At 61.6% G+C, this 18,287-nt stretch overlaps 1 protein-coding gene across 17 annotated transcripts in view; it reads right to left on the minus strand.

Moving 5' to 3' along the window:
- The window catches only part of BIN1 (bridging integrator 1), a 55,638-nt gene extending 37,791 nt beyond the window's left edge, over positions 1-17,847 (minus strand). For 5 of the 17 annotated variants that reach the window (XM_073807817.1, XM_073807824.1, XM_073807822.1 and 2 more), the window contains exon 1: positions 17,619-17,835. In XM_073807817.1, coding sequence (XP_073663918.1) covers positions 17,619-17,702 — 84 coding nt within the window. In that variant the 5' untranslated portion in view covers positions 17,703-17,835. Of the gene's footprint in view, positions 1-7,806; positions 7,936-17,618 lie in introns of those variants that run through there. The other 12 variants (XM_073807821.1, XM_073807820.1, XM_033860298.2 and 9 more) reach the window with 8 other exon arrangements.
- Positions 17,848-18,287: the final 440 nt, after the last annotated feature.

Here is an 18,287-nt window from a genome sequence, read left to right on the forward strand (position 1 = left end):
GATTTGACTGGTAAAGAAACCACTTTTGTAACATAAGCGGCACAGATTGTGTATTAGAATGCAAAGTTTGCAAACATTTTTGCAATGAAATACAAAACTGAAAAACATTTCCAGGTTCCCCTCCCAAGCCTCCCTGAAGCGCCAGGGCCTCACCCCACTTGGTGACCTATTTTTCTTCCCAAGTCCTCATGTTCTGGAAGTCGCTATCCCCTGACACCAGTCCACAGAGACTCATGATCCTTTCCTGTGGGCCCTGGTAAGAACGGCTGACCGACTAAGGAAGCCAACGGGCCTTTCTTGGGAAACTGTCACTCTAAAATTATCTCCTTCCTCTTTTAGTGATTCTTCCTTTCCTTTAGAAAGACTGGCGAGAGTGAAAAGTGATGTTTGGTTTTCTTTTTTTACGTCCTTAACTGGTACACAAACACTTGGCCGCCATGTATGTCAGACCCACAACAGCGCCTTGAAATACGACAGTCTGGTCGAAACCAGTTTACTTACTCCCAGGTAAGGAGTTTCCAGATGATTCCAGCCAAGAAACCCTGCCCTCCTCTCCTCTCTCCCCTCCCCTCCCTGGAAGCCTGAAATTCCAGCCTGTTCAGCAGATAAGCCAGTGGCCAGAAGCCAGAGCAGGGCCACCCTGACCCCAGAGGGAGCTAGGGTGGGCTGCGGTGGGTGCAGGAGGCTGGAACAGCCCAGAACAGAGCACCGGGGAGCAGAGGCAGCAGGGGCCAAAGTTGGGATGGGGAAGGGGTTGGGGGGTGCTGGGAGGGGCGGGGCTGGGCTGGGCCTGTGCAGGGCGGAGGCAGCCACAGATCAGATGCAGCCGCTAATCCAAAGGCGTCCGGAGAGCCTTACAAGCATTCGCTAAATCCCATGAGAGGGAGGTATTCAGATGAGGAAACTTGAGGCCTGGGACTTCCCTGGCGGTCCAGTGGTTAGGGCTCCACGCTTCCACTGCAGGGACCCTGGGTTCCATCCCTAGTCGGGGAGCTAAGATCCCTCATGCCACGCGGTGTGGCCAAAAAAAAAAAAAAAAAGGTATTATAGATAACTATCAGGCAGTAAATTAATAAAAATATGTTGTAGAAAGAAAAAAACACCAGAACTTGAGGCCTAATGCCCCTGGTCTCAGGGCTAAGTAAACAGGAGCTAGAATCTGAACCTGGCCATTGGTTCCCACACAAAATGGCTCTAAAGGAGCCCCTTTCCTCGCAGGGAGGACCTGGGAGGGGGTCAGCCCACATGGGGTGCCCTGGAGCCCCAAGGGGGCACAGGAGGGGGCCCAGGCTTGGTCATGACTGGCTCCCCTCTCCTCAGGAACCACCCACCAGTCTGAGCCCATTCCTGGAGGTCCACAGAACCAGAACCAGAAGCAGGCCTCCATGTGGGTAGGAGGGCTTCTGGAAGGGCCGGTGCTCCAAGGGGGAGGCGTGTCCAGTGGCGATGGAAGTCTCTGAACAAACACACAGCAGGGCACGGAGAGGGCGGGGCTCAGGGATGTGACCTCTGTGACCTGATGAAGGAGCGAGGGCACAGCAAGTGCAAAGGCCCTGGGGTGGGAAGAGCAGGCCAGAGTGTGAAAGAGGGCAAGAGGGCAGGTGTAGGAGGAAGATGCCCTGCACACAGGTGCCGAGCCCTTCGCATGGAAGGAAGTACTATTATTATCCCCACTTTGCAGACATGGAAACTGAGGCACTGCCTTAAAAACTCCCCAGGGTCACACAGCCAGCCAGCGGGGTGGTTAGGATCCAAAGCCCGAGCCTGGCTCCAGAGGCTAGACCCTCCAACCACTGCACAAACTGCCTTGGCAGCCAGGGCCAGGCCGCAGGGCTTTGAAACTCCAGCGGGGGTAGGAGGCTCTGGAAAGCTGTGCCCAGGCGGCTGTGTGGGAACAGACTGCAGAGCAGGTTGGAGCAGGGAGCCCACTTGGCTGACTACAGTGACCCAGGTGAGAGGCAATGATGGTTTAGGGCCAAGACAGGAAATGGCGAGAAGTGCTCAAGGATGGGGGGACAGGGAGAAAACTGAGGGGGACGCCAGGTTTGAGCGACAAGAGGGAAGGAGCCTGAATCACCCGAGGTGGGGACTCCTGGGGGTCACAGTGAGTCTGAGGTCCCCAGAGGTGTCGGAAGGCAGGTAGGCGGGGCCAGGGGGCCAGGGCTCACCTTTCTGAGCCCTGAGCCCCATCAGCAAACCCAGCCAAGACCTCAAGGGGGTATAAGGATGAAGTGGGGCTGTGAGGCTAAGAGGGTCCAGCACAGAGCAGGGGCTGGCTTCCCCCTGTCCCTTTACCCCTATGTCGACCTGGGATTCCTCCCACCCAAGCCAGAAAGCTCTAGCAGCCGCTCCCACCTCGTTCCCTCACCTCCACCACCCCTCCGGCCCACACATCCCTTTCCTGTGCCTGGTGCCTGGCGCCCCAAGCACCTGCTCGCCATGACTCACTCGGGATTACACACAGCATTGCACGGCAGCCAGCCCACCTCCCGTTCCTGGTCCCACCGCCCTCAGCAGCCTCCTCCCCCTGGCTCTGCAGGGGCCCTGCCAGCCCCACCACCATTACCCTGACCCCCGGTAAAAGGGTAAACTGGTAAAGGCCCCCTGGAGCCCAAACAGCGGCTCAGAGTACTGGCCTCTGACGACCCACAAGCAGCCCTGATGGGCCTTGCTATCTGACATACCAGCGCTGAGCCCAGGATGCCGCCCACTCTACAGAGGGGTCAGGCAGGGCTCCCAGCCACAAGGTCACCCGCCGGCCACTTGCTTCCGTGCTGGGTGGGGCCGGCAGAGGACGCGCACAGCCCCGCCCTGCGCCCAGCCCTCCACACCACCTGTTCTGAGACATCAGCTCCACCCATCCCAGCCACCACCGGCCCACCTGTCCCCTCCATGCGAGTGTGGGTGCTATTCTCAGCCCCAGGCGCCACGACGCCGGCCATCAGCAGAGGGCTGGAATCTGCCCCTCCAGCCCAGCCACCTCCCACCAGCCCCTCATCAGCTGCTTGCTGGGCTCCCTGGGGGAACAGCCTGTGTGGAGAAGCAGCAAAGCACGAGCCCAGCCCCCAACTCAGCAGAGCACAGAGCCAGAGCCAGGCCAGGGGAGGTGAAGGTCTCGCCTCCACCCACCTGCCTGGGGCCAAGCAAAGGTCTGACGGGGCAGGACCACGGCCACCTCCACGATATTCATCGGGAAACCACTTCCCTACTGACGCCAGACCAAGCCGGCCCTTCACATCACCTCCTCCAGGCAGCCTTCCCTGACCCCCACCCCAGGCACAAGGCTTCACTCATTCCTCTGAATGCCCTCGGCCCTTTGCCTATGTCTGTTTGGCCTCAACGTGCAACCAGGCTATTCATTCATTTTACCACTCGGAATCCTCCATGGCCACATCTGTGGACCTGGAACTATTAAAGAGTACCTAAAGGGCATAAGACATGTGGTATTTTTTCCCAGCATGTTAGTGCTTTTATTTTGGTTATTGTTGTTATTTTTGTCACTCAAAGGAGTTGATGCCCAGAGTCAGCTTTAAATAGCTCCACCCAGTCCTGCCAAGTGCAGACACATGCCCTGCCCACAACACAGCACGGGGGAGGGCCGGCTCCCTCCCCCCTCGCCCCACCTCTCCCCACCCGGCCCTGTGGTCCCTCCCAGGCCCTCGGCTGCCCCGGAGCTGTCCTAAGGGCTCCCCTAACACAGCCCTGGCCTGCTTCCAAGTTGCCACTACCTGTGAGGACCCCCCACTTTGCAGATGCAGAATCAAAGGCTGGGGACTCACTGGTACAGGGCCCCAGAGCAGAAGAGGGGGCCAGGGCCAGTGCCACTGCTTTCCACTAGGCTGCGACGGGGCTGGGAGGGGCTGGAGGGGAGCACAGTCAGAGCAAGGGCGAAGACCAGGGTGCGGGAAACAAGAGGGGCCCAGAGTGGGAGTCCGGCGGTGGCCCCGCCCCTGGCAGAGGCGCTGACTGTCAGCGGGCAAGAGGGGCTTTCCCAGGCTTCCTCCTGCTAACCCTGCACAACTGGTCTTGGGCTGCGGCGGGGTAGAGAGACACTGTGGGCAGGGAGGGGACTGAGGGGGAGGCACTGGTCCTCCCAGCCCAGCAGATGCAGGAAATCAGCACACGGTGGGCAGGAGCTGGGGCCTCCCCCTGCCAGCCCGGAGACCACAGGGGACAATGCAGGGGCCGCCAGAGGTCTGGGCAGGTCCCCACCCAGGGTCCCACCTCTACCCTGAAAGGCGGGAGGTAAGGGAGCGCAAAAGGCCCCTCCACCTCTGACTTCCCAGGGTTGGGACAGAGCATCAGCCCTGGAGTCCATCTTGCTAAGGAGGTCTTCAGGGTCTGACCCACGTCCCTCCCTGAGAAGAGCTGAGGCAGTGTGGACACGGAGGGGTAGCAGAGACTCCCCACACCCACCCACAAAGAGGGCCCTGGCCCCCAGAAATCACAGCCAGTGCCAGCTCACCGTCTGGGCCTGCTGCAGAGGTTGCTCACACCCACCTGTCCCTTTCCTCCCCCAGGGCCCGCTTTCCCAGGAGAAACACAGTTCAACAGTAAGGGAAAGCTGAGCTGGCAGTCAGAGTTACCCACTTCCTTTTTAAAAAAAAACACAAAATCACAGCAATGTGCCAAAGGAGGAGAGCAGAAAAGAGCAGTGCAGGGCATGGCCTGGGGTGGACGCCCAGCCCCAGACCCCAGGAGGTCGGCTCCTGGCCAGCCCATGCTGCAGCTCTGGACACTTCTGGAGCATCTAAAAGCTGGAAGACACTCCTGCTGCTTACAGGGAGACGGAATAGGGGTCAGGGGAGGCCTAAAAGTGGTGGGAAGGGGTCCACGGTGTCACCTGGCCCCTGCCGGGCCCTCTCTGGGCAACACGTTCCCCTTCCTTCCTCCCACGAGGCCTCACCATCTGGATCGCAAGCTGAGCCTGGGTGGCTCCACCACTGCTGGGCCAAGGCTGGCCCGGACTTGGGCAGGATGGCCCAGCTGGACACACACGGAGGGCATGGGCACAGCTGAACATCCCACATCCGCCAAGGCGCCTCAGTACCCCCACCCCACCCGAGAGCTGGAACCCCAACCTTCAGTGTCCTCGGCTGTGAAATGGAGACACCTCTTCCCCCGTTAAATCCTCACATGCGGGGAAACCGAGGCTCAGAGGGGACAGGTAACTTGCCCAAGGTCAAGCGCTTGGGAGGAGCAGGGCTGGGATTTGAACGTGGGCCTTCCACCTGCCACGCTATGTAAGCTGCTCCGAGAAGCCTTTTCCATCCCTCGTGCACGGGAGCCTCTAAGTGCCTACTGTGTGCGGGTGTCAGGATCACACATTCACAGCGGGACCAGCCTCCACCACTGAAGACTCGGGTCTAGCAGGGAGGACGGTCATCCCATTGTATGGAGGAGCAAATCGAAATAAGAAGGCGAGAGTAACTGGCCCAAGTCCCCAGTGGAGGGGAGGGGACAGGAGCTCGGATCCGGGCTGCAGGATGTGGGTGTGGCCTCTCCTGGTCTCTCACCTCCACCAACAGCGCACACAGTGGGACAGCGTGACCCGACGGTGCACTGACTCAAAGCTGGGACGCAGGAATCAGGTTCTGTCCTGCTGCTGACCATGGGTTTCCCAGGGTGCTGACTCAGCTCTCCCAGGCGGCCCTGCAGCCCTGCACCCACGCCTCAGCTTCCTCAGTGCAGTACCAGGATGGCCCCCACCTGGTCCACCAGACCCACAGGAAGGGCCCAGGACCCCCCTTGGCTGTGGCCCCTGCCAGGCCCATGGTCCCCTCCACCAGGAGGCCTGGGTGGCAGGGACACACACACACACACACACACACACACACACACACACACACACCCCTTATAAACTAGCTCCTGGCTTAGTTTATATTTCAAACCACAATATTTCATCCTGTCCCAGTTTCAGCAAATGCACCCAATTAATTGTGGATTCTATTTCTCCGTTTAGATCGACTCCACTTGTATTCCTGGCCATTAACTCCTCCTCAAGTCTCCCCTCCCCTCCCCCGCCGTGGGATTCCCCTCCCTCCCCAACTCTGTTTTCAATCTGCACTCAGGTCTCTCTCTACCTGAGGCTGCCCCTGGGAGTCAAGTCAGGACAGTTCCTTCCACATCCGACCCTGACCCTCTGGAGTCCCGTGATTCCTGCATGAAGCCAGGTTCCCCCACCTGCCTGGTGGAGTCATGGGGGATCCCCCAGGGGCCATGTGGAAAGTCCCAAGGTGGCTCTGCAGGGTCACCTTCTCCTCTAGCAGGCCAGCCCCCCGCCCCCATACACACCACACACACACACACACACACACAACGCTCCCCAGGTGTTCGCCCCACAAAGGCAGCCCCCACCCACTGATTTTTTTTTTTTTTTTTTTGCGGTACGTGGGCCTCCCACTGCTGTGGCCTCTCCCGTTGCGGAGCACAGGCTCCGGACATGCAGGCCCAGCGGCCACGGCTCACAGGCCCAGGCGCTCCGCGGCATGTGGGATCTTCCCGGACCAGGGCACAAACCCGTGTCCCCTGCATCGGTAGGCGGATTCTCAACCACTGCGCCACCAGGGAAGCCCCCCACCCACTGATTTTTAATGGAAAACATTTCAGCATTCACATTTGCACTACAATAATCTCTTCCAAGCATCCTCCAACCACCCTCTCCCAGCTCAGGGATGGCGGTGGCAGCTCCCAGGAAAGGCCAACCTGGGGCCAAGTCCAAGACTGGGAGGGAGGAAATCCCAGGGCTTCCCTGAGCTCCAGTGTTCTCATCTGCCAAGTGGAACCATAATGCAGTCCCGCCGACCTCATAGGTCACTGAGAGGAACAAATGAAAAACAGCAAGTGGGAGGGTTCTCAGTAAACCGCAAAATGCCACGGAGATGCTAACCCTGACCTCCCCTCCAGAATCATCCAGACCCAGCGGGACCCAGCAGAACTCAGCTCCACCATTATCACTTACAGGAGTCCTGGAGTTCACCTTCCCTCACTGGGAGGGGCATCTCATGCTTCCCAGGTCCTAGGTGGGCAACTGAGGCTCGGTGGCCGAGCCAGGGTTCAGCCCACATCTCTCAAGCCCCAGCTCTCTCTGCTGTGCATTGGGTTCCTCGAACGAACGAATGAATGAATGATGGGAGACCCCTCACCTATGTCCCCAGGTCCCTCCCCTCATTAGGCCCCTCAACCCAGCCCACCTGGAACTGTTTGCCCTCGCCCCACCCATTCAATCAAGCTCCGGCTCAGGGGGGCTCTGGCTTCCCTCCTGGGGGAGGCAACACCACCCCTCCCGATTTAGTGTTTTCAGCCTATGCAGGAAAGAAAGGAAACAAAAATGCACTGCAGTTCAATTTCAAGAATCCAAAAGCCAGAACGGTCCCTACCTGCGGGTTCCCAGGGGCTCCCCAAGATGCTCCCTGGAACAGAACCTGTGCGCCCTCCCCGCCAGGCACTGATGGCGTCACTTCCGCCACCACCACCAGGCACTGGGCACTGATCATGTTCCTTCCTCCTGGACCCTCTCCACGAGCCCGTGGGCAGGAACTCCCATTCCCGTTTACAGAGGAGGAAATAGGGGCTCAGAGAGGGCGTGACTTGCCCAGGACCCCAGAGCAGGTGGGTGGTCACTGGGGTCATGCTCCCTTCTCTCTGTCCAGGTCTGTTTTTCTCCCGCACTCACCCCGACCTCCTTCCTCCCCTTCCCTTGTTCAATCTCTCTTTGACTCTTGCCCACCTGCCAGGGATCCTGGGCCCAGTTCAGCACCCTCACCCTCTCCATCACCCACATCTGGCCCCGAGATAGTTACTGACAGGCTGGAGGACACGACTTGAGAGAGGTGATGCCGTCTCGGAGCAGAGAAGTAGGGGTGGCCACATGGGGCTGGGGTGGGAGCAGCAGGGAGACCCCTCGGGCCAGCTTTCCCTGGGCCAGGTCTGTCCTCAGTGCCCAGCGACGGGACCCAGCTCGCCAGGGCTCCAGCATGTTGGTCGCAGTCCTGGGGAGAGGCCGAGGTGACCAAAAGGTCCAAAGAAAGTAGCAGCAGCTGTCGGAAAAAGGGCTGGCAAGGCGCTCCCGTCACCCCAGCCGCCTTCCAGCCCCACGGCCCCTGCAAAGCTCCTCAAGCAGAGGCCTGGGTGGAGCCCTGGGCCCCTCACCAGCCAGCCACTGGCCCTGAGACCATGCACACAATGCTGCCTTACGGCCGTGCACTCCTCACCCTGCAGTCTGCACTCCGAGCCAGCGTTCCCACCAGCTGGCATGACCCCTCGTCCTCTGAGGACCCTCCCCGGCTCTGATCCAAGACCTAGGGGACGCCCCACTTGGCCATCTGGTCTGGCCTCAAAGGGCGGAGCACACTGGGGTGCCTTGAACAGGGGTGAGCTGGCCCACTGACCCCTCCCAGCTGTCCAGCTCGACAGGCTTGGCAGTGTCATCCCCTCCGCAGTGTCACCTTGTGGCCTCAAAGCAGAGAGAAGCAGGTTTGCACATACTGGGAGGAGGTACAGGATGTTCAGCAGCCTTTCCAGGAAGGCTGTGACCCCAGCCCTGATGGAGTGGACTCCAGGATGGCAGCCCTGCCCCAGACCCCTCCCCCCGTACCTTCCTGGGCACAACTGGATTCTAACCTAACCCAGGTCACTCCCTCAAGAGGAGATGCCACTTCCTCCAAGCAGTCTTCCCTGACTGCTCAGGCCTGATGGGAGGCTCCTCAGGACCCCAGTGTCCTTCCCGTCACCTCCCCCCAGTGCTGTGATGGGCACTGGGTGTGGGGCTGGGAGCTCCTGGAGGGCAGGGGCCAGCTCTTCTCCTCCCAGTGCCCTCAGCCCTCAGACCTCAGCCCTCTGGCCCACAATGGGCAGGCCACGAAGGAGAGAATGACAAGGGGAAGAGGAGCTAATTCGGCGCCAGAAGTCCAGGCATCTAAAGCGAGGAGCCAGCTCTGATGTCCCTACAAAGGTGCCCTGGGGGCTCCAGGATGGGGGTGGGGGGGCTTGCAGGGCCTCTGAGGGCCCGAGAGCCCCAGCTCCACTGGCAGTGACAACAGCGACAAGTCCCTCCCCCCAGCACTGCGGTGGCTGCTGCTGGCTGCCGCCCACTCACTCCCAGCCCCTGGGGCTCAGCCCCCGCCTTACTGCGGCCCTTGCACTGCAGAGGCAGAGATGTCTGCAAGCTCGCCCCCTGTCCACAGAGCAGGGACAGCAGCAGAGACCCAGCCGGTCACCCCAGGTACAGCATGGGGGGGACAGGGCACACATGTCCACTCCCAGGGGCACCATGGACAGGTCTCAGCACCCAGGGCCGATGCCCACCCCCAAGGCTCCAAACCCACCCTCCACCAGCGCTGTGGCCCCAACCCCACCCCCTCTGCCGTGGCACTGGGACCTGGGGTCAGGGACTGGGGCTGAAGGTGAGGTCCAGGAGGCAGAGGGAAGAGGCCCAGCCGACAGCAAGCCCCAGTGGGTCTGAGGGCAGCAGCGAGTCTCAGGTCTAGCAAATCACACAGACCCCCAGGTCAGGGATCCCCGGCACCCCGATCACTTCAAAGCCTTCTCAGGTCAGAAGGGGACCCCTGCAGACGGCCCAGGCCAACCCTTCTTTGGCATTTGGCCCGAAGCCAAGGAGGGCTCCCCAGCCTTGGCTCCCAAGTGGGCTCCCCAGCCCACTCCTGAGAACGCGAGTGTCTGGGCCCAAGCACTGCAGCCCCAGGCTCAGGGTAGCACCATCACAGCCCCGAGACGTTTTACTGCCGGAGAAGGCTCTAAGCAGCGATGCCCAGGGGTCCCTCGGAATGGCCTGTGCCAGGGCCGGATGCGCCCCCTGCACCTGACCCCAAGACCTGGGCTCTGATGCCTCCTGTGCTCTCTGGGGGCCTGAAATCCAGCAGCCACATCGCCCTTCCCCCTCCCACCCTACACCCTGAACCCAGGGCCTCCCGGACCTCTGCCAACCGTCCGCCTGCCTCTACCTGCCTGAAGGATCCAAGCATCCCGTCAACAAGGAAGCACTGAGCACCTACTGTGTGCGGAGCTGGGGGCACCATAGCTACTGCAGCAGGCAGGACCCACTCTTGTGGAGCAGATATTCTAGGGGGCTTGCCCCAGGCCACCACGGGCCTGCTTCAAGCCTGGACCCAGGAGGGCAGCCAACAACACCCTGGCTCCAGGCGGCCAGTCCACAGGGTGGGCAGCAAACTGCCCCAGGGCACTGGGCCCCAGACTTTTAGATTCCACACCAGGAAAATCTTCCCTGTGTGTGTGTGCGCGCGTGTGTGTTTTTTCGGCCAGTGTGTATGTGTGTGTGTGTGGGCGTGCCTGCGTGTGTGTGTGTGTATGTGTGTGTTTTGCGGGAAGGGGGGGTGCGGTCAGCATTATGACTATTTCCTGCCCCAAAACATTAAGAAACCACCAGAATTACCATCATTTCATAAAAGAAACACTGTTGCAACAATATGAACAAAAGTAGATACAATCTCAGGATAAAGGGTGTTCCTTCATATTGAGTAAAACAGATTCAGCTTTCATATTTGGGAAAACACACACACATCACCTCATTTGTCCTCACTTGCAGGTATGAACTCCTGTCCCTAGACTTGCCTCAGGAAACCCCAGGCTGTCCCCTCACCCCAGGGCCCACCAAACACCCCCAAAACAGAAAGGCCACATCCCAAAGTATAAGCTTAGACCCCACGTGGGGACCCAGGGGCAGACAAGCAGCCCCAGATCTAATTTAATGGTGGGGAACATCTTGGGACGAGAATCTGTCAAATGACACCCCGCCCCCCCAGACAGGCCTTCCCTCCTGGATAGAGATCCGCATCTTATTTGCATGATCTGGGCCTTCCCCCTGGCCTGAGGGCCTACTCACCAAGGAAGAGGTAGCACCCCGGACAGTGGACCAGGACAGCCCATGGGCAAGTCACACCACTGCTCTGAGCCTCAGTTTCTTCATCTGCTGAATGGGTGTCATAATGACCTCCCCTGCTTGCAGTGTGGATGAGAATTTTCACCAAGCATCTGGCACTCAGCGGGTGTGCAACAAACCAGGTTTGTTTTTTTTTTGTTTTGTTTTGTTTTGTTTGTGGTACACGGGCCTCTCACTGTTGTGGCCTCTCCCATTGCGGAACACAGGCTCCTGACCCACAGGCTCAGCGGCCATGGCTCACGGGCCCAGCCGCTCCACGGCATGTGGGATCTTCCCGGACCAGGGCACGAACCCACGTCCCCTGCATCGGCAGGCAGACTCTCAACCACTGCGCCACCAGGGAAGCCCCCAAACCAGGTTATTTTTAAGTTAATATTTGACAAAGGCTTCCCTTGGGACAGGAAGAGCCTGCCTTTCTCTTCTCAATTCCCCAGCCCTGACCCCTGCCAGCCCTTAGCATTAAGCCAGCTTCGCTGCCCGGTCCAGAACCATGTGGCCTCTTTGGGAGGTGGCAGCCTCTTTGGGGAGGCCCCAGGAGCCCCAGATGCCAGCCAGGTCCCACGAGTCATGCCCCATCCCCAGTACAAGAACCACCAGCCCTGCCCTTCACTTGTGTCCATTTAATCCACACAGCGTTCTCTGTGGCTCTCACCACTGACTTCCGCTGAGGAAACTGAGGCTCAGAGAGGTCAATGTGACCTGCCCAAAGGTAGTAACGTGTGGGAAGGGATTCAAACCCAGCTCCCTAGAGAGTGGCTGCCACCACCCTGAGTCGCTGCTTCATGTGAAAATCTTTTAAGTGGTCCTCCCCGGGATGGGCCATCTTTGGTGTCTCCCTCCTCCTCTTTTATGGGCCCCTCCCACCTCCTATTACATCCTGGGTGAGAGCCCCTGCCCACAAAGAAGCCCTGGCCTGCACTGTCAGTGCCTTCAGCTCTGGTGTCCTTTTCTTTGCATTTTTAATCCCAAAAGGAGACTTGCCAAAAAAGGAGCTTTAGTGACTTCCCTGGCGGTCCAGTGGTTAAGACTCCATGCTTCCAATGCAGGGGGCACAGGTTCAATCCCTGGTCAGGGAGCTAAGATCCCACATGCCACGAAAAAAAAAAAAAAAAAAAAAAAAAGGAGCTTTAGAAAACCACATAGCAGGGTGACATCAAATAGGAAGGCATCATCCCCCAGAAGCCCTCTCACCTGGAGCCAGAAGCTTCCGCTCAGCCTCTCCCCAAACCAATCCCTTGCACCATGTGAGCGCCCGGCCCTGGAATGCTCAGGAAGGGCTGATCTGACCCATCACATTCCACGGAGGAAAACCTGCCCTGCTCTTGTATCTACCTGCCACCAGCCTTTTTGTTTCCTGAGTGTCTCCCCCAACGAGACATCAGGCAGGCAGCAGCTTGGTTTTGCTCAGCCCTGCAGAACCAAGATGGTGCCCAGCACACAGTGGGTTTTTCAAGTAAATGAAGAAGCAAACCCCCTGATCACTTTACAGATGGCCGGAGTGAAGCCCAGAGAGGGGGGAACACTTACCCAGGGCCACCGGACTTACGTGCAGATGAGTCCAGTTCCCGCCCCAACCCCGGAACTGTGCAATTCCCTCCCCCTCCACACGCCGCTCCCCTGCACACACACACACAGACACGGACACACACACACACACACACACACACACGCACACATATCACCCTGGGCTGGGACAACATTACAAACCCTGATCCTTCAAGGGCTCAGCAGGGATTAGCTGTCTGCAGAGGCCTGTAATGGACACTGCAGGGAGAAGGGCTGGGACAAGGGCCTGGCAGGGACGGAGGTCTCTTGGTCATCGTGCGGCTCTGCCCACTGAGCACTTGCTGTGTGACGGGCAACTGTCCGAGGCCCTACTCTCCACAACGGGCGTGTAAAGGGGAACCAGTATTACAAATGAAGAAACTGGGCTCAGGAGGGTCCTGCCATCTGCCCAAGGTCCTGGCTGGTCAGGGGAACCCAGGATCCCCACCTGCTGCCTGCCGAGCCCATGCCCGGGGTCTGTCTCTGACACGCCCCTGGGTAGGACCCAGGGATTCTAGAACCTCATGGCAAAACCCAGGCAAGGCCGGGCTAAGGCAGAAAGGGGGGGACAGAAGCACAACTTGGTGAGGGGCGAGCTGGGCCGAGATCGCCTCATCCAGGCGCAAGGGCCTGGGCAATGGCAGAGAGCGAAGGTGAGAAGGGGACACAGCGAGGTCATCTGCGGAAGAAGGAGGGTGAAGAGTTGAGGCCTCAGCCTCTCTGAGAGTCCACAGGATCCACAGATCCTACCGGCATTCAAGACTTGATCACATCCAACCCAAATCGACGGCCCAGGCACCCCTCTCCGCTCCCGACACACCCCACCCCTTCCCTGGGTGACCAGCGGCTCACTCCCCCACTCCACAGGCACCCTGACCCACAGCTGTTCCCCCCCGCCCCCGGGGAACACCTTCCCCAGGCCCCAGACAGCCCAGTGAGCCGACCTGGGCGAAACAGCCTGCTTTGGGCCCTGCCACAAGCCAGCAGGCTCGATGGAGTGGGGTGAGGCCCAGCCCACCCCGGCCCGCCGGGGCCCGGGAAGTCTGGAGGTCACGCTTGCAACCTCCCCACACCCACAGGCCTCAGCTAAACGTCCACCGAGCCCCCAGAAACACCCCACCCAGAGATGCCGCCTAGCTCAGGAGCCTTCTCTCCAGCGCCGGCAAGATGAACCATCTACATAAATAACTCGGGTTCAGGGAGCAGCTGATCCCAGCCTGGAGAGGTGCAGAAACACTTGTGTAAGCTCAGAGGAAAGAGACACAGCGCAGGGAGGTACAGAGTGATGGAGGCAAAGCCAACATGGGAGGGGACGAGAGAGAGGACACTCAGGGGCGAGACAGACACCCCGATGGGGAGGACAGTGGAAAGTCGGGGCCGAGGAGAGCCACTGCTGACCAGGGCCCGGGGCCTCAGAGGCCGTCCAGCAGACCCGGCGGGCTCCCTGCCCCCTGCCCTCTGTGTGGCGTGGCTACTCTCAAGGCCACCGTGAGCGTAAGAACCGGTTGCAAAGGCCTGGCTCCTACTGAGGAGGCCTCCGTGGCTACGGCCCGGGAGGCCTTGACCACCCAGATGAGCGTGGCCCCATCATGGCCATGTGTCGGGGTCCCATAGATAACTGCCACTGCACCTTCCCTCTAGGGAGCATCTGCTGTGACACGCCAGCGCTATTCCGTGCTCGGACAGCCCCAGGCCCTGCCCCTCGGGGCCAGGCCTCCCCACTCCCAGCAGCGCGCTGGGCCAGTGGCGGGGTGGCGGCGGGGGTGGGGCAGACAGTGGGCAGAGCCTCCTCCCCTGCGCCCTCCGTGGGCCCGGCTCCACCAGCACAGGCCGGCCTCTCTCATGCATGCCCCGTGAGGACTACTGGGTAGTGGACCTCGGGGCAAGCAGGCCAGAGCATACCCCCACCTCACCTGTCCCTTCTCCCCAACCGTCCCATCACCCCTGGGACCCAGCCCACCAAGCCCTAATCTTCTCTGTCATCTGACCCAGGCTCCACCCCAACTTGGCTCTGGTCAGCCACCTACCGAGGCCCAAAAATGGACAGAGTCATTTATAGAGGATCCGACAAGCCAAACGCGACGGGAAGATGACCTCATGGTACCTGGGTCCGAACTCCAGGCACATGCCCTGCACCCGAGCACCCTGGGGGCAGCTGGGGACTGGGAGGTGAGCGGTGACCGTGCCATGCTTGGCTGGCGGACCCCGGGGAGCCCTCCGCTGTGGTCTCACACCCTCTCACACCCTCCTCCTCCAGAGGCCTCAGGACCTTACGACAGTAAGCTCCACGCCGGCCAGAGCCACATACACCCTGCTCCCCGCAGCACCCCGGGTTCAGCCCAGGCTCAGGCACACAGCACAGGTCCAGGCGCAGGCGGGATTCGCTGAATGAGGGAAGGCCAAGGAGCACACATGGGACAAATCAGCTCACCCAGAGCCTGCATCAGGGCTCCCAAGCCAAGCCCCCAAACGCCCTTGTTTTTTCGTAACGGTCACTCTGCACCTGCTGGGGCCAGGTGAATGCTGGGTGCCCACGCGGATCTGCCCAAGCCCCAGGGAGCACCCAGACCGGTGGTGGATGCTGCCGGGTCAGTGGGCAATGCCAGGGTCCAGCGGGGAGTCACTGAGCTGGGGGACAGGAGAGCTGGCTCCACGGGCACCAGCGGGCAAGCTGTCCCACACCTCACCGTCCCCCTCTGAATCCTGGTGGACGACTGGGCAGAGAAGACACGGGGGGAAATGGAGGGTGCGGAAAAGAAGAGGAGAGATGGGGGCCCTTCCTCCTATGCAGATACAATCTAGGCCCTCCACCCAAGCGCCTGCTTGTCCCTGCTCAGGAAATACCCTGCCGTGGCCACAGGACCACTGGAATTGCCCCTTTACTCATAGATTTGACCAAGGCAGGGTGGGGCTGGGTGCCTATGAGACCACTGCCACTGCGAGTTAGACACGGTCCTGAGGGCCACCTGAAGATGCCGAGGAGATAGCCAGGTCAGCGGCACCGAGGCGGCATCGCAGACTCTGAGCCTCCGGAGGGCAGAGGAGAGAGACTGGTGTGGGTCAAGTCATCGGGCTTCCTGGGAGGGGGCTGCAGCTGGGCCGACAGGGGAGGCTACTTCCCCAGACTCGGCCAGGACGCCCGTGGTGCCCCTCTGGCTTCCGCTGGGGAAGACCTCCCAACCAGAGCCCACGGGGCAGAGAACAGCAAGAACGCTAAGCAACTCCAGTCCCATGAGGCCCAGGCTCGGGCAGGGCCAGCCCTTGGCCAAGGCCAGCATCCACAGCTGACCAGCTGTCCGCCAACTGCCCACGGCCACAGAACAGAGGCTAAGGGGGGGGGGGGGCGCTCAGTGGGGTCAATGATGACCTCTCGCCATGTACACGGAGGGGATACAGCCCATGCCCACTGCCCCTGAAATTACTGAAAGATGCTGCTGCAGAAACAAGGCAAGTAGGGCAACGGGGACACAGCAAAAGCAAAGGGGAGCCGGGGAAGACTAAGGTGTCACTGGATTGGGGGCAGGGAAACTGCCTCTGCCTTCCCGAGGCTTCCCATTCATCTTCCTCAGCCCCTCGGGGGCAGGAAGCAGGCTTAGACCCAGAGCTGCCGGCTCCAGGCACCTAAATGGATTACCCAGCCTTGGGAGGGGAGCAAGGGCAGAGGCATCTGCCCCTCCCCTCCCCCCAACCTGGGCAACTGAAGCCTTCCCAGCCCCCAGCCAGCTATCTGTGGTACTCTAATCCCTCGTCCCGCCCTGGGGAGGGGAGGAGGACAGCTGGGACAGGCCAGATCTGGAGTTTGGCTGAGGGCCCTTCCCTCTACGCCACCCACCTACCTCCTTAGCCCGGGACCGCAAGGATGAGCTGCAGGACTCGGAGGGAAGCGCGGGGGAAGCTCCAGAGGCCGCCGCCGCTCTCACCCCGACCCCCACCCCCACTGTCACGTGGCTGCATCCTTAGGGAGCCCGCAGGTCTCGGCTGCAAAAGTCATTGTTTATAAACAGCCAGAAGCCTGGCAGGGGAAGGCCAGCCGGTCTCCGGGATCGGGCGGCAGAGGGGACAGACCCGGCCAGGGGAGCACTGGGGGGCCACCCTGGCAGCAGCACTGATTCTGCAATCTCAGATTTCAGAGTTGGAGTCGGCAGGGGAAGTGGCGTCAGCAGCTGGCGTGATCCAATTCAATAAACCAGAGGCGGCTAGGGATAGCAAGCCGGGCGGGCGCGGACCCCTGCCGCCCAATCCCCCGTTTCCTGCACAGTCCGAGGGCCACGGGAAGCCCCGGCTGCAAACAGTGGCTCTCCGAGCCGAGGGGTCGGGTCTCCTGCGGGGCCCTCCACACCCCCGGCGGCTTGCCGCCCCTCCTCCGGGCCGGCTCCCCACCCCGGCCGCGGGCTCCCAAAGCCAGAGCCGCCACCCTCTCCCCCCGCGGCCGGAAACACGAAGCCCCTGCTCCGGCGAGGGCACCTCTCGAGGGGTGCGCAGCTCTCTGCTCCCCGGGAGCCGGGCCGGAGCTTCCAGGCCGCAGGCACCTCTCGGGAAGGGAAACCTGACCCCTCCCTCGGCCCACGGGGACAGAAGGTGGAGCGGCGGGTGGAGAGGAGGGAACGGCGAGCGCAGGAAGCGCTCAGAGGCCTGGAGTCGGCGCGCAAGCACCCGCGAGCGGAGGGGCAGCCTCGGGATTCCCGGAACTAAGCGACCCTGGGGACAAGGGGCAGACCCTCCTCGCCCCAGCGCCGGCCCCGCCCGCAGGGCTCAAGTGGTCCCGGAGGGCTAGGGGCGCCACCTCGCCTCCCAGCCTCTGGGCCTCGGCCTCCAAGGCGGGATGAGCCTGGACCTCGCGCCCGGAGAAGAGCGGGGGCCGCCGCTCCTCTGCAGAGGTGCCGCGAAGATACAAAGCGGCGGCGGTGGGGGGGGTGGGGGTGAAGGGACAGCTGCGCCCTCTCCTGCACCCCGCCGGGGGTGAAAGGAGACGGAGGACGCGGACGGCAAAGGGCACCCAGAGCGCCGGGGGGCGCAGCCTGTGTACCCCCGAAGGCCCTCGGCAGCGCTCGTCTGGAGGTGACAGCGCCCGGCCCGGGGTCAGGACCAGCCCCCGGCGCAGGGGTTGGGGACAGGTGTCCGGACGGCGCGGCTGCAGGGTCTCGGGCTCTCTCACCTTCTCCTGCGCGCGAGTGAGCTTCTTCTGCACGTTGCTGGCGATCTTCCCGGCCGTCACCCCCTTACTGCCCATCTCAGCCATTGCGGCTCAGGCTTGCCCGGTGGCTGGCGCCGATCTACCCAGCCCCCAGCCCCGGCCCCCGGCCGCGCGTCCGGCCCGGGCTCCCGCTCCACGCCGCGCACTAGACCGCCGAGCCGACTGGCGGAGGCGGAGCGTGCGCCCGGCAAGCGAGCTAGCGAGCGACACGGGGACCGTGGGAGGGACGGACTGGCGGAGGGAGGGGGAGGGAGGGGGAGGGAGGAGGGGCCGGGCCTCAGGCGGCGGTCAGCGCCCCCCGCCCGCCCCCTCCGGACAAGACACGGCCTTTTAAAGGGCCACCCGGGCGCCGGAACCGCTCGGCCGGCGAGGAGGGAGCGGCGCCCACCGTCGCCGCGGCTGAGGTGGCGAGCGGGACTCCCGGGACCCTCCGATGACACCGCCCCGGGGCTGGGACGAATACGACAGGCCCAGGTCCGGCGCCGCCGCGGGCCGTCTTTCCTTTCCGCAGCCCCGGAAAGGAGGCCAGATGGAGGAGAAGGGTGCTTTCAAAAATCAAAGATAAAGTGTGTGGCGATCAGGGAGCCCGGGCTGGAGCGCGCAGCCCAGCCGGAGCCGCCTCTCCTTCCC

Source organism: Tursiops truncatus, chromosome 7 (assembly GCF_011762595.2).
Source record: "Tursiops truncatus isolate mTurTru1 chromosome 7, mTurTru1.mat.Y, whole genome shotgun sequence".
Lineage (NCBI taxonomy): Eukaryota > Metazoa > Chordata > Mammalia > Artiodactyla > Delphinidae > Tursiops > Tursiops truncatus.